Below are 15672 nucleotides of genomic sequence, written 5' to 3' on the forward strand. Positions count from 1 at the left end.
GATGGAGGTTGCAGTGAGCCAAGATCATGCCACTATACTCCAGCCTGGGTGACAGAGCAAGAATCTGTCTCTAGATAGATAGATGATAGATAGATAGATAGATAGATAGATAGATAGATAGATAGATAGAATTTGATATAACCCATGTGTATTAGTTCATTTATTCCAAAAAGTGCAGACTTCAAGACAGGATTAAATGAGCAAGGATTTTTATTAGGGGAAACACTTGTGTGACAGAAAGTAGAAAGGGATCAGATAAGGCTGGGAGAACCATCAGACCTCAAAACAAATCTAACCCCAACCAAAGGAAAAGGAAGAAAGGTGGGACGAGAACGTTCTAGACTGCATTGCAGTTTAAGGAAGGCCCAGCAAGGTCCTTGAGGAGTCCTGGAGACTCCTGTGCTTGGTCATTGGCAGGGAGCAGCCTGCGGGAAGCCAGGCCTGGCACCAACAGGGTGATGGATGTCAGTTTCCGGTAATGTCAGTTTCAAAGAGTTGAGAGGCCAGGGCTCTTTGTCCATTTTACTCCTGCAACTGCAGGCCAGTCAGGCTGGAGGTCTGAGAAGCACGATGTCAAGGATGCCATCACCTATTAATAAAGCCAGAACAGGCCGGGCGCTGTGGCTCACGCCTATAATCCCAGCACTTTGGGAGGCCGAGGTGGGCAGATCACAAGGTCAGGAGGTTGAGACCATCCTGGCTAACATGGTGAAACCTCGTCTCTACTAAAAATACAAAAAATTAGCTGGACGTGGTGGCGGGCGCCTGTAGTCCCAGCTACTCAGGAGGCTGAGGCAGGAGAATGGCGTGAACCCCGGGAGGCAGAGCTTGCAGTGAGCCAAGATCATGCCACTGCACTCCAGCCTGGGCAGCAGAGTGAGACTCCATCTCAAAAAAAAATAAATTAAAAAAAATAAAAAATAGATAAATAAATAAGGCCAGGACAGTCTTTAGGAACATGGGGAAAATCTTTGTTACACAGTGCACTGGCACGCTGGTCTCAGAAACTGAGCTTTCTGTTCCAGCAATCAGAGACTGCCTAGGGCATCTTCTGAGATTAAGGAAAAATAACTCCAGAGCTCCAGAGAGTTCCTCTGTTGCCTGGTTACAGCTGGGCTTTGCTGTCAACACGTCCCCAAACATGGTCCTCCACACACCCTAACCTGATTTTTCCGGGGCTGTCACTCACCATCATGAACATGACCCAAGCTCTCCAAAGATGCATCTCCAGATTCTGCAACCAACAAATCACAGGTCTCCACTGAATGCTGCCACTCACCGCGTGTCATGGCTCCCTTCCATAGTGCGTCACTCTTGACTTCAGGAGTGTGTAGTGACTAGGAACACAGATTCTGAAGACACACCGTCTAAAGCAAGGCTCAGTGTCACCCAGCATCACCACCTAGTAGCCATAGGACCTCTATGACCCTCAGTTTCCTCATACATAAAATGGGGAAACAGTAATACCTATTTCATAAGGTCCTCATGAGAATCAAAACTTAGCACAGAATAATTGCTATTCAAGTGTTAACTGTTATTGCTCTTTTTTTCTTTCTTTTTCTTTTTCTTCTCTTTGTCTTTTTCTTTCCTTCTCCTTCCTTCCTTCCTTCCTCGCTTGCTTCCTTCCTTTCTCTCTCTCTCTCTCTCTCTCTCTTTCTTTCTTTCTGTCTGTCAACAGGGTCTCACTCTGTCACCCAGGCTGGAGTGCAGTGGTGTGATCCTAGCTCACTGCAGCCTCAAGCACCTGAACTCAAGCAGTCCTCCCACCTCAGCCTCCCAAGTAACTGGAGTACTGCAGACATCCACCATCACATCCAGCTAGCTAATTTTTCTTAAATTTTGTAGAGACAGGGTCTTACTATGTTTCCCAGGCTGGCCTTGAACTCCTAGTCTCAGGTGATCCTCTCTCCTCGGCCTCCCAAAGCACTGTGATTACCAGCATGAGCCACCACACCTGCCAACTGTTACTTTCACTTTGCCTTCTTCTTGGACCCCCTCAGGTCCTCATGGGAACTATGTAGCAGCTGGGTTCAAGCTTGTCTGTCGGTCTCCTTGGCACAGGGTTTGCAGGAGTACGAGGAATGGAAATGGGGCAAGAACCCCACCATCGTGGAGGTGCTGGAGGAGTTCCCATCCATCCAGATGCCGGCCACCTTGCTCCTGACCCAGCTGTCCCTGCTGCAGCCCCGCTACTATTCCATCAGCTCCTCCCCAGACATGTACCCTGATGAAGTGCACCTCACTGTGGCCATCGTTTCCTACCGCACTCGAGGTGGGCGGAGGCACTGGGAGAGCCTCCTCGGCTGCATTTTCCCCCAGGGGGCTTCTGGAGGGCTCCCTAAACCACTGCCTGCAGGCTAAATCCCAAATCCCTGGGAAGAGACTCACCCCCAAGACCAGAAAACTGGGGGAAGAAGCAGCAGGTGAACCGTCCCCTGATGCAGAGCCAAGCCTGAGCAGAATTAGGAAAGAGGCAAGACGTGTATTTGCAATGGCGCCCCCTCATATCCCCAAAGTACCAACTAGAACAAGCCACCACCACTCATTCCCTGGGAGAGCGCTCTGCTGTATCATGCCCAGCTGGTTGTAAGTCAGATAACCCAAGTTCTGCCCTGTCTTTTTCCTCCTAGATAAAGTAATTAAAATGCACAGTGCCCATCCCAGGAGTCCAGCAAGCCACCAAAAGCACCCTTCAATAGGGAAGGATTTGAATCCGACCCACCCCTCACCAGTAGAACCCTGGGTGGTTGCACAGGCACGAAGTCACCCCAGCTATACCGTTTCCTCTTGCCCTTCAGAGGAAGGGATCCTGGGGAGGAATTCCAAAGGATAAACTTGGCACTGGGCCTGTGAGCATTTTGCATTGGAGGGAGGAGGGGAGGCCGTGCTTCGGAGCAGTGGGTGGCCCTGACTGCTTTGGTTATTCTGCTAGATGGAGAAGGACCAATTCACCACGGCGTGTGCTCCTCCTGGCTCAACCGGATACAGGCTGACGAAGTGGTCCCCTGTTTCGTGAGAGGGTGAGTAATAAGTGGAGAAAAATGAGCAGTCATCTCAAATCTGCATATTGATGTCGCAAGTTGGACCAGTCTGAAAGGTTCTAGAGAGATGATTGGGTGGCACACAATGGAGACCAATGTCCTGCGTCTCTCTTAGTTGTTAAGGAAACAAGATCAGAGCAGCACAGCAAGCTAGGCAAGTCCTCTGGTCAATGTCAAGTCAATGTGACACACATTTCACTTGGGCGTGTACTGGGCTAGATGCTGGAGCTATGGGGGAAAACCCTGCAAATGCAGTCTCCACCTTCATGGACTGTATGGGCTAGTGGAAATTCTAGCCAAATTCTGCTGGTCACTCCCAATCAGTCCCAGTTTCCTAACGATGGAAAAAATCCAATCACCCCCATTCATTGGCGTCTTTCCTCCCAAACTCAGCTTTAAAGGCTATAGCTGATCTTAGACCAGTTATAGTTAACCTGTTTTGTCGATCAATAACTTCTCTACCTGAACAGTGGCTTTAGCCAATCCTTTTTCTCAACCATTGAGGTTAGAATGTTCACAATATGGTCCATGTGCCATTGATAATGATCCAAATATCATTGACATCAGAGTCCTCTGTGGTGTTTCAGACATAGAGTCCTGAGCCCAGATGTACTGCATGGCCCAGGAATCTGCGTCTTGAACATCCCCAGGTGATTCTTTTATGCACTGAAGTCTGTGACTCCTTGATTTAAAGATTTCATGTTGGTTAAACCAGTGGCTCTGGGCCGGACGCGGTGGCTCATGCCTGTAATCCCAACACTTTTGGAGGCCAAGGCAGGCAGATCACTTGAAGTCAGGAGTTTGAGACCAGCCTGGCCAACATGGCGAAACCCCATCTCTGCTCAAATACAAAAACAAAAGTAGCCGAGGGCGGTGGCAGGCGCCTGTAATCCCAGGTGCTTGGGAGGCAGAGGCAGGAGAGTCGCTTGAACCTGGGAGGTGGAGGTTGCAGTGAGCCAAGATCACACCACTGCACTCCAGCCTGGGTGACAGAGTGAGACTCCACCTCAAAAAAAAAAAAAGAAAGAAAGAAAAGAAAAAAGAAAAAAAAATGGTGGCTCTCAAACCAGGGTGATTTTTGCAGCGCCCCACCCCATCCCTGCCACCCAGGGACATTTGACAAAGTCTGAAGACATTTTGGGTTGTCACAACTCACGTGTGCTCCTGGCACCTCGTGGGTGGAAGCCGGGGATGTTGCTCGATACCCTACAATGCACAGGACAGTGCCACGACCAAGGAGGTCCACCCCCAAGTCTCAGTGGTGCCAGTGTAGAGATACTCTGGGTTGAATTTGCTGAGCCCAGCAGTGAGAAGAATTGGGGAATGGAGGAATAGCCAGACCCTGAGGACCTCCCATTTTTGGAATTCCCCTAATCGGTGAGATTCCCACCCTGAAAAGGGACACCTGGCCCCGGCTGAAGAGCTGTAAGTCTCATTGTATGTCTACTGAAGATGGCTACCTGGTCTACCTAAGATTCAGTTGTTCTTGATTGAATTTGACCTCTGCAAGACTTCTGACCCCCTCTTCCTTGCCCAGAGCACCCAGCTTCCACCTGCCCCGGAACCCCCAAGTCCCTTGCATCCTTGTTGGACCGGGCACCGGCATTGCGCCTTTCCGAAGCTTCTGGCAACAGCGGCAATTTGATATCCAACACAAAGGTGGGTTACAGTCCAGCGGCTGCCTGCTTCCCACCCCCAGACCTGGGGAGCTCCAGCTGTGTCTCAGCAGCCCTAGAGAACAGTGAGGGTGTCTCTCCATGGCGTCACTGCCTCAGAAAAGCCGGGGCATGGAGCACTAGCCTGACCCACAGGTGAAGTTCATGGTGTCATCCAAACAGCCTGTCCCAGGGGCCTGAAATTCCAGGCCCAGAGGACATTTCTTTGACTGTTAAGATGTGATCCCTTCAAAAAAATAATCCAATAGCCTGGAAAAGGTAGATGTTAGTCCTTATCAAATGGCTATGCTTATGTAATTATTGCAAAGACTGTTATTCAAGAGCAAGTGCTGTGTGAAAGACACAGCAGATCAGCTTTGGCAGGAGAAAGAAACCCAAATTGTGGCATGTGTTAAACAAGGATTTATTGAGCACCTAATAAGTGCCAAACACTATTGGAGGTGTTGGAGCATAGCAGTGAACAAGAGAGAAAAACAACTAAAATAGAAATGAAAACCTTTCCATTGATTCGAGGGATGATTACAAAAACAAATCAATCAATCAATCAGTCAGTAAAAACTTGCCCCCGTGGAACTGTCATTGTAGTGGAATAGCTAACATTTACAAAGTACTTGCCAGGTATCAGGCAGAGTTGTAATGTTTCACATTCATTTCTCAACAACAGTCCTGTTATTTCCATTTTGCAAATAGGAAGCAGAAGCTTAGAAAGTTGAGTACATTGTGGCTGGATGCAGTGGCTCACGCCTGTAATCCCAGCACTTTGGAAGGCCAAGGCAGGTGGATCACTTGAGGTCAGGAGTTCCAGACCAGACTGGCCAACATGGTGAAACCCTGTCTCTACTAAAAATACAAAATTAGCCAGGCATGGTGGCGCACATCTGTAATCCAAGTTACTCAGGAAGCTGAGACAGGAGAATCACTTGAACCTGGGAGGCAGAGGTTGCAGTGAGCCAAGATAGTGCCATTGCACTCCAACTTGGGCAGCAAGAGTGAAACTCTGCAGGTTTCACTCTGCAGGTTGCAGTGAGCCAAGATCACACTACTGCACTCCAGCCTGGGCGACATAGTGAGACTCCATCTTAATAATAATAGTAATAATAAAAAGAAAAAGGCCAGGCGCAGTGGCTAACGTTTATAATCCCAACACTTTGGGAGGCCAAGGCAGGCGGATCACGAGGTCAGGAGTTTGAGGCCAGCCTGGCCAACACAGTGAAACTCCGTCTCTACTAATAATACAAAACTTAGCCAGGCATGGTTGCAGGTGCCTGTAATCCCAGCTACGCGGGAGGCTGAGGCAGGAGAATCGGTTGAACCCAGGAGGCGGAGGTTGCAGTGAGCCGAGATCGTGCCACTGCACTCCAGCCTGGGTGACAGAGCAAGACTCCATCTCAAAAAAAAAAAAAAAAATTGGCCGGGCGCGGTGGCTCAAGCCTGTAATCCCAGCACTTTGGGAGGCCGAGACGGGCGGATCACGAGGTCAGGAAATCGAGACCATCCTGGCTAATTACACGGTGAAACCCCGTCTCTACTAAAAACTACAAAAAACTAGCCGGGCAAGGTGGCGGGCGCCTGTAGTCCCAGCTACTCGGGAGGCTGAGGCAGGAGAATGGTGTAAACCCGGGAGGTGGAGCTTGCAGTGAGCCAAGATCTGGCCACTGCACTCCAGCCTGGGCGACAGAGCCAGACTCCGTCTCAAAAAAAAAAAAAAAAAAAAAAAAATTGACTAAGTTGTTCATCACAGAGCTAAGATTTCAATCCAGGCCATCTAGCTCCAGAGTCTGGGCTCTTAAGCCCAGAGTCTGGGCATCAAGTTGGGGCTCCTGAGTAGTCAAGGAGCAGAAGGAAGGATTGAGACCTGGGAGGGAGGTCCACTAAAGTTGAACACACTTCACCTCCTTCCTCAGTGTGTGCATGTGTGAGCATGTGAGCACCCACCTGTGTACATGGAGTTCAAGACCAGCCTGGGCAAGATGCTTAGACCCTGTCCCTACAAAGAAAATTAGCTGGGCATGGTGACGTATAACTGTGGTCCCAGCTCCTTGGGAAGCTGAGGTGCGAGGGCAGCTTGAGCCTGGGAGGTCAAAGCTTCAGTGAGCTTTGTACATGTGTGTGCACGCATACATCTGCCTGCCCCAGGGTTCGTGAGCCTCTATCCGCATGGCACACGCTAAGGTCTCAGTACCTCATCCCTGGCACCTCAGCCACCCCACACATCAGGCAGAGAGCCATCGGTGACATAAGGTCTTCCCGGTCCCCAGGAATGAACCCCTGCCCCATGGTCCTGGTCTTCGGGTGCCGGCAATCCAAGATAGATCATATCTACAGGGAAGAGACCCTGCAGGCCAAGAACAAGGGGGTCTTCAGAGAGCTGTACACGGCTTACTCCCGGGAGCCAGACAAACCAAAGGTAACCCCCAGCAGCCCATCCCCCAGCCCAGTCCAACACATGTGCACACTGGTGCACACTCATGTGTGTACACACTTGTACATCCCACTCTCAGAAACCCCTCACCCTCACTCTTAAGCTTCCTGATTTCCCCTCTGTTAAGTTGCTCTGTACTTCAGAAAGCATGGGTAGGGAAAATATCTATGTAAAATATTTAACAGGCCGAGCACAGTGGCTCACGCCTGTAATCCCAACACTTTGGGAGGCCAAAGCGGGTGGATCACTTGAGGTCAGGAGTTCAAGACCAGCCTGGCCAACATGGTGAAACCCTATCTCTACTAAAAATGCAAAAATTAGCCAGGCATGGTGGTGCATACCTGTAGTCCCAGCTACTTGGCAGGCTGAGGCAGGAGAATCACTTGAACCCAGGAGGCAGAGGTTGCAGTGAGCTGAGATCGTGCCAGGTCACTCCAGTCTGGGCAACAAAGCAAGACTCCATCTCAAAAATATGTATGTGATAAAATAAAGTATTTAACAGCCTATATTATAAGATTCAACTTATATGTAATATCCAGAATAGGCAAATCCATAGAGACAGAGTAGATTAGTGGTTGCCAGGGGCTGAGGGAGGGGAGAGTGGGGAATAACTGCAAATGGGTATAGGGTTTCCATCTGGGGTAAAGAAAAAAGTTCTGGAACCAGATAGTGATGATCCCATAACACTGAGAAGTGTACTTAATGCCACTGAGTCGTACACTTTAAAGTAGTTACAATGGTAAATGTTACATGACGTGTATTTTACTGTAATGAAAAATGTTGGGCCAGGCACTGTAACTCACGCCTGTAATCCCAGCACTTTGGGAGGCTGAGGTGGGAGGATCACTTGAGTCTGGGAATTCAAGCTCAGCCTAGGCAAGATGCTTAGACCCCATCCCTACAAAAAAAAAAAAAAAAAAATTAGCTGGGCATGGTGACGTATAACTGTGGTCCCAGCTCCTTGGGAGGCTGAGGTGCAAGGGCAGCTTGAGCCTGGGAGGACAAGGCTTCAGTGAGCCATGATCATGCCACTGCAACCCACCCTGGGCAACAGACCAAGACTCTTGTCTCTAAACAATAAATAATTAGAAATAAAAATTAAAAATATTTAAAAACAGAAATTAAAAAAAATAAATTTAGACTGGGTGCAGTGGTTCACACCTTTAATCCCAGCACTTTGGGAGGCCAAGGCAGACAGATCATTTGAGGTCAGGAGTTCGAGACCAGCCTGACCAACGTGGTGACACCCCATCTCTAATAAAAATATAAAAATTAGCTGGGCGCAGTGGCGCATGCTTGTAGTCCCAGCACTTTGGGAGGCTGAGGTGGGTGGATCACTTGAGGCCAGGAGTTTGAGACCAGCCTGGCCAACATAGTAAAACCCCATCTCTACTAAAAAAAAAAAAAAAGAAAAAAAAAAAAAACAAAAAATTAGCCGGGTGTGGTGACGCTTGCCTGTAGTCCCAGCTTCTCAAGAGGCTGAGACAGGAGGAAGGCTTGAACCCGGGAGGCAGAGGTTGTAGTGAGCCGAGATCATGCCACTGCACTCCAGCCTGGGCAACGAGCGAGACTCTGTCTCATAAATAAATAAATAAATAAATAAATAAATACAAAGAAATGTAACAGCCCACGAGAGGCAGTACTAGTCAGAATGGACATGGGCCACAGGACTAAAGCTCCATTGGATCTTGGGGAGGTCTGGGGGTCCCAGGGAAGGAGTCAGGACATTGCAGCGGGTTGGGGGGGCACCCAGAGAGTCCAAGCAGTGTGGGTGGAAGTATGTCAGTCTTAAGAGTCACTACAGCCATGCCAGCACGTTCCAGCTGAATATCAGCTTCAGAGCGGGAATTTCCTGGACAAGTTAAAGACATCCTGAACAAATGAGTTCCCTGGAGCTGTACTAGACACCCCTTGTGCCCACCTCACACCCTCTCAGCCCACCTTTTCCTTCTGCTATTGTTACAGCAGTCGGCCCCTCACCTCACCCCCATCTCTTGCTATCGGCCCAGGGCTTCCCTGGCACTCTAATATAGGATGCCTGTAGTAACCAGCCGCACACCTGGTCGGGTGCAGGTGTTAACACCCAGGGACCATTGGCCACCAGCAGAGAGGAGTGGGTAGTGAATGTTCCCCGTCTTTGCCCTCTCCAGCGGATGATTCTGGGAAGCAGTCTATCCAGCTCCCTGGAGGGTCCTTAGCAGAGCTGAGCTCCAGTTGTCCAAAGAGGATAGCAATGCATTCCTGCACCCTCCAACTGACTTTCCCGCCTTCCCTATCTCACTCTTCCCAGTCCCTTACGCTTGTTCCTTGGGATCAGCTCACAAAAGATCCTACCTGCCCACAAGCCCCTGAGTCAGGCTCTGCTTCCCGGGAGGACATGGGCTATGGCAGGCATGTTGTACAGCCCAGCGCCTTCTCACTGCCCTCTGCTCCTTGCAGAAGTACGTGCAGGACATCCTGCAGGAGCAGCTGGCGGAGTCTGTGTACCGAGCCCTGAAGGAGCAAGGGGGCCACATTTACGTCTGTGGGGACGTCACCATGGCCGCTGATGTCCTCAAAGCCATCCAGCGCATCATGACCCAGCAGGGGAAGCTCTCGGCAGAGGACGCCGGCGTGTTCATCAGTCGGATGAGGGTGCGTGACAGGCTGGCTTCCCAGGTCCCTTTCCTGTATCCACTCTCCTATCCCCCCTTTTTCATCCAACCTGTCTTGATTAGGGAGCCACGATGATATCCCTGCCCCCATTCACTGCACTTACCACTGAGGGGAGAGGATATACGTGGCCCCAAACAATGACAGAGAAAGTAGAAGGATGGCTGGGCATGCAGGCAGGTGTAGTAAATATGATTGGAGGCCGTGTGTGAAAATAACGAGTGAATGGACCTCTGGTAACTAGACAGAAACCATTCTAACCTAACTTCTCCTGCCTCAGAAGCTGCAGCACTGCCCCGTGTAGTTGTACAGGTTGAGCACTGCACAAACAGATCCGAGGAGAGCTGTGGAGCCCTCTATATACTCAGTTTCTTTAGTGTGACCCTCGAGAGACACTTTTATAGATTCCCCAGGATTTTGCGGAAGCGAGTTAAAAACTCACCCAGGCTGGGCTCAGTGGCTCAAGCCTATAATCCCAGCACTTTGAGAGGCCAAGGCAGGAGGATCACCTGAGGTCAGGAGTTCAGGATCAGCCTGACTAACATAGTGAAACCCTGTCTGTTCTAAAAATACAAAAATTAGCCAGGCATGGTGGTGGGTACCTGTAGTCCCAGCTCGGGAGGCTGAGGAAGGAGAATCGCTTGAACTCGGGAGGTGGAAGTTGCAGTGAGCCAAGATCGCGCCATTGCACTCCAGCCTGGGTGACGAGAGTGAAACTCCATCTCAAAAAAAAAAAAAAAAAAATGGCCGGGCGCAGTGGCTCACGCCTGTAATCTCAGCACTTTGGGAGGCCAAGGCAGGTGAATCATGAGATCAAGAGATTGAGAACATCCTGGCCAACCAACATGGTGAAACCCCGTCTCTACTAAAAATACAAAAATTAGCTGGGCGTAGTGGTGCATGCCTGTAGTCCCAGCTGCTCAGGAGGCTGAGGCAGGAGAATTGCTTGAACCCGGGAGGCGGAGGTTGCAATGAGCCAAGATCACGCCACTGCACTCCAGCCCAGGCAACAGAACGAGACGCTATCTCAAAAAAAAAAAAAAAAAAACTCACCCTAACTGAAAACGAAAATGAACCCACTCTACAGATGGGTGACTTTCTTCAAAACTTTCAGGACCAAGGGAGGCTGGAACCTAGTGCACAACAGATTCTTCCTGGCTTGCCAGATGCACGCTCCCAGCCACTGCCCTTCCCAGCATTGAGATGCATTTTCCCCTTGTTTAATCCCCTTGCCCTTTGAGAATATTGACTGCCCGCCACAGTAGCTCCCATAACTTGGTAAATTTGCAGATGTCACAAGTCAGTCATCACTTGGGCTGTTTCCTGGGACTCCAGGGTAGGTTCTTCTCTTTGCTTGCTTCTTTCTGGGCAATGCTGAGCAAAGATATTCATCTTCAGAGAAACTCATGCATGCCCAAAGAGTCTCCACTGTGGGCAGCTATGGGGAGTTCCCTGAGTGCTAAGCGGCCACTTGTTCCTTCCTCCCCTTTCTTCTGGTCTCATGGGCTATTTCACACTAAACCCTGCCTTGCCCAGACCTGAACTTACAGGAACACGTTGGAGGGAGGAAAGTGGGGAATGGTGAGGTTTCCATTTGACCTCATCACTCCTTTTCACCTGAGAATCCACCAACCAGCCGCAGTATTTCCAGATGGCAACCTAAATGTTCTTTGCCAACTGGGCTACATCCCAGAGAACAGTTGCCGCACATCCCAGAGAACAGTTTTGCTGAGCAGAGTCTTTGAGATCAAAGGTATCTCAGGGACACTGGCTTCAGCCTCATCTCTTTGGGAACCATCTTCCTGAGGGATATTCCGTTCCAGGTGTCAGGCGAGTCTGTCCCTGCTCCAAGCCTTTATCTGGCATTTGAGAGCTGTTTTCTGGCTGTTTCTGTCTTCTAGGATGACAACCGGTACCACGAGGATATTTTCGGAGTCACCCTGCGAACGTATGAAGTGACCAACCGCCTTAGATCTGAGTCCATTGCCTTCATTGAAGAGAGCAAAAGAGACACCGATGAGTAAGCTGGCTCCGTCCCCGGGTGAGGGGCGGGAAGAGCCCACTCTTTTAGGTCCTACTGGGCAGGGATGTCTGGCTTTCCCATGGTAGAGTCCCCAAAACAGCAACATCAGCACCATCTGGGAACGTGTTAAAAAATGCAGATTCCCAGGCCACCCCAGACCTGCTGCATCAGAAACTTAGGAGTTAGGATGCAGCAGTTTGCATTTTAACGAGTCCTCCAGGGGAACCCTGAGGCCCCGTCCAGTGTGGGAGGAAACCCCTGCTTTGGGTGCCGCCTTCTGTCTGGGGCACCCCCTAGTGTAATGATGGCTCCTAGCTCTGGGAAGTTGCTTTTTTTTTTTTTTCTTTTTTGACAGAGTCTTGCTCTGTAGTCCAGGCTGGAGTGCAGTGACACAGTCTCAGCTCACTGCATCCTCAACTTCCTAGGCTCAAGCGATTCTCGTGCCTCAGCCTCCCAAGTAGCCAGGACTACAGGCGTGCACCACCACGCCCAGCTAAGTTTGTATTTTTAGTAGAGATGGGGTGACACCATGTTGGCCAGGCTGGTCTCAAACTCCTGACCTCAAGTGATCTGCCCGCCCCAGCCTCCCAAAGTGCTGGAATGATAGGTGTGAGCCGCCACGCCTGGCCGGATCTGTGACATTTCTACCAGAAGTATCTTTCTTGTTTGTTTTTCACATACTGGGGTTTTGCATCAGATTTAGGGCAAGGGTTTCTTCTACAAAAGTGTTTGAACGCTCCTTATTTAGGAAAGTTGGGAAAAGAATGGGATCACCCCTGGCGCTGGGTGGAGGTCTGGAGCTCAGTTTTTGTGGAGAGTGGGGAGAAGAATGGGATCGCCCTGGACCTGGGTGGAGGTCTGGAGCTCAGTTTTTGTGGAGAGTGGGGAGAAGAATGGGATCGCCCTGGACCTGGGTGGAGGTCTGGAGCTCAGTTTTTGTGGAGAGTGGGGAGAAGAATGGGATCGCCCTGGACCTGGGTGGGGGTCTGGAGCTCAGTTTTTGTGGAGAGTGGGGAGAAGAATGGGATCGCCCTGGACCTGGGTGGAGGTCTGGAGCTCAGTTTTTGTGGAGAGTGGGGAGAAGAATGGGATCGCCCTGGACCTGGGTGGGGGTCTGGAGCTCAGTTTTTGTGGAGAGTGGGGAGAAGAATGGGATCGCCCTGGACCTGGGTGGGGGTCTGGAGCTCAGTTTTTGTGGAGAGTGGGGAGAAGAATGGGATCGCCCTGGACCTGGGTGGGGGTCTGGAGCTCAGTTTTTGTGGAGAGTGGGGAGAAGAATGGGATCGCCCTGGACCTGGGTGGGGGTCTGGAGCTCAGTTTTTGTGTCCTTTCCCATGGCTCCCTCACCCCCTAAATGGCTGGGGGCTTTCTCATCAACACAAATTACACTTCATATGATTTTGACAATTTCACTGAACCTCTAGAAATTGCTGGAAACAGGCTGAGGTACCAGGAGACTGGGACTGGGTCTCATGATTTAAACCTTACCTGAATTCCATGGCACAGCAACCTTGATCGTCATTTCATTTCCCAAAGCTCCCTGCCCCAGTCCCTGCCATAAAACCCCTGGAAACCACCCCTGTATGCCCTTTACTTTAAATTGGGTGGGGACTCAGCTAAGTCTCTTTTTTCAGCAGCACAAGGCATACACTCATTTCTTGAATTTGGCGTCTTCCTTGTTTTCCGCTTACAATGACACAGCAGTCTCAAAAACATACTGTTGTGACCAGTAGACTCATATCATTGCCTTTAAAGTCACAAGTCCCTGGGTTGTCAAAAGCGTTTAAGGCCAGGTGTGGTGGCTCACACCTATAATCCCAGCACTTTGGGAAGCTGAGGTGGGTGAATTGCTTGAGCCCAGGAGTTCAAGATCAGCCTGGGCAATGTAGGGAGACCCTGTCTCTACAAATAATTTAAAAATTAGCAGGGCATGGTGGCACACGCCCGTGGTCCCAGCTACTTGGGAGGCTGAAGCAGGAGGATGGCCTGATCCCAGGGAGGTCGAGGCTGCAGTGAGCCATGATGGCACCACTGCACCCCAGCCTAGGCAACAGAGCAGGACCCTGTCTCAAGAGAAAAAAACAAACAAACCCTTTTGCCAGACCCAGTGGCTCACACCTGTAATCCCAGCACTTTGGAAGGCCAAGATGGGTGGCTCACTTGAGCCTAGGAGTTCAAGACTAGCCTGGGCAACATGGCAAAACCCTGTCTCTACTAAAAACACAAAAATTAGCCAGGCGTGGTAGCATGTGCTTATAATCCCAGCTACTCAGGAGGCTGAGGCACAAGAATCGCTTGAACCCAGGAGGCAGAGGTTGTAACCAACCGAGATCGCATCACTGCACTTCAGCCTGGGCGACAGAGTGAGACTCAGTCTCAAAAAAAAAAAAGTCCATTGAAATGCTTCTCTTCCTGGCCAATTGTATTTGTGAGCATTCATTCATTCATTTATTCTTTCTTTCTTTCTTTCAAAACAAGCCCCTGCTAGGTGCCAGGTCCTGTCCAAGACACTCGGGCTACAGAATAAATGAAAGAGATGGGCCGGGTGCAGTGGCTCATGCCTGTAATTCCAGCACTTTGGGAGGCTGAGGTGGGCAGATCTCCTGAGGTCAGGAGTTCGAGACCAGCCTGGCCAACATGGTGAAACTCCATCTCTACTAAAAATACAAAAATTAGCCTGGCATGGTGGTGGGCGCCTATAATCCCAGCTACTTGGGAGGCTAAAGCAGAAGAATCGCTTGAACCCTGCTGGGATTTCCGTGAGAGGTGGAGGTTGCAGTGAGCCGGGATTGCACCACTGCACTCCAGCCTGGGTGACAGAGCGAAACTCCGTCTCAAAAAAAAAAAGAAAGAAAGAAAGAAAGAAAGAAAGACAGACGAAGCCCCTGAGCCCAGAGCATGGGTGATTGTCTCTGGGACACTCAGAGGAAACACAGCAGCCTCGCCCCTGCAGCACTAACTGCCCCCGACTTCTCCTTCCACAGGGTTTTCAGCTCCTAACTGGACCCTCTTGCCCAGCCGGCTGCAAGTTTTGTAAGCGTGGACAGACACTGCTGAACCTTTCCTCTGGGACCCTGCGTGGCCCTCGCTCTGCCTCCTGTCCTTGTCGCTGTGCCCTGGTTTCCCTCCTCGGGGTTCTCGCCCCTCAGTTGTTTCCTCGGCCCTCCTGGGTTTCCTCCTTGAGTTTTCCTGCTCCGATGCAATGCTTTTCTAATCTGCAGTGGCTCTTACAAAACTCTGTTCCCGCCCCCTCTCTTGCTGACAAGGGCAGCTCACGGGTGCATGAAACCACTGGAACATGGCCGTCGCTGTGGGGGGTTTTTTCTCTGGGGTTCCCCTGGAAAGGCTGCAGGAACTAGGCACAAGCTCTCTGAGCCAGTCCCTCAGCCGCTGAAGTCCCCTTCTTTTTTATGATGACACTTTGGTCGTGCGTGTGTATATGCGTGTGTGATGGGCCGGGTCTCTGTCCATCCCCTTCCCTGCACAAGTATGTCGATCTTAGATCGCCACTGCTTTCACTGAAGACCCTCGATGCCAAGAAACATGTCCCTGGCCCATATTAATCCCACGCGTGTCCATAATCAAGGGTCCACGCCCGACCAGGCGCGGTGGCTCAAGCCTGTAATCCCAGCACTTTGGGAGGCCGAGATGGGCGGATCACGAGGTCAGGAGATCGAGACCATCCTGGCTAACACGGTAAAACCCCGTCTCTACTAAAAAAATACAAAAAACTAGCCAGGCAAGGTGGCGGGCGCCTGTAGTCCCAGCTACTTGGGAGGCTGAGGCAGGAGAATGGCATAAACCCGGGAGGTGGAGCTTGCAGTGAGCTGAGATCCGGCCACTGCGCTCTAGCCTGGG

General features: G+C 50.6%; 1 protein-coding gene across 1 annotated transcript in view; it reads left to right on the plus strand.

Annotated features, from left to right (window-relative positions):
• Positions 1-15419, plus strand: part of NOS1 (nitric oxide synthase 1) — a 117183-nt gene extending 101764 nt beyond the window's left edge. The window contains exons 23-29 of the mRNA XM_030939960.1: positions 2062-2272; positions 2933-3020; positions 4579-4700; positions 6976-7124; positions 9579-9773; positions 11693-11811; positions 14799-15419. Coding sequence (XP_030795820.1) covers positions 2062-2272; positions 2933-3020; positions 4579-4700; positions 6976-7124; positions 9579-9773; positions 11693-11811; positions 14799-14814 — 900 coding nt within the window. The 3' untranslated portion in view covers positions 14815-15419. The remainder of the gene's footprint in view (positions 1-2061; positions 2273-2932; positions 3021-4578; positions 4701-6975; positions 7125-9578; positions 9774-11692; positions 11812-14798) is intronic.
• Positions 15420-15672: the final 253 nt, after the last annotated feature.

This window comes from Rhinopithecus roxellana, chromosome 10 (assembly GCF_007565055.1).
Source record: "Rhinopithecus roxellana isolate Shanxi Qingling chromosome 10, ASM756505v1, whole genome shotgun sequence".
Classification (NCBI taxonomy): domain Eukaryota; kingdom Metazoa; phylum Chordata; class Mammalia; order Primates; family Cercopithecidae; genus Rhinopithecus; species Rhinopithecus roxellana.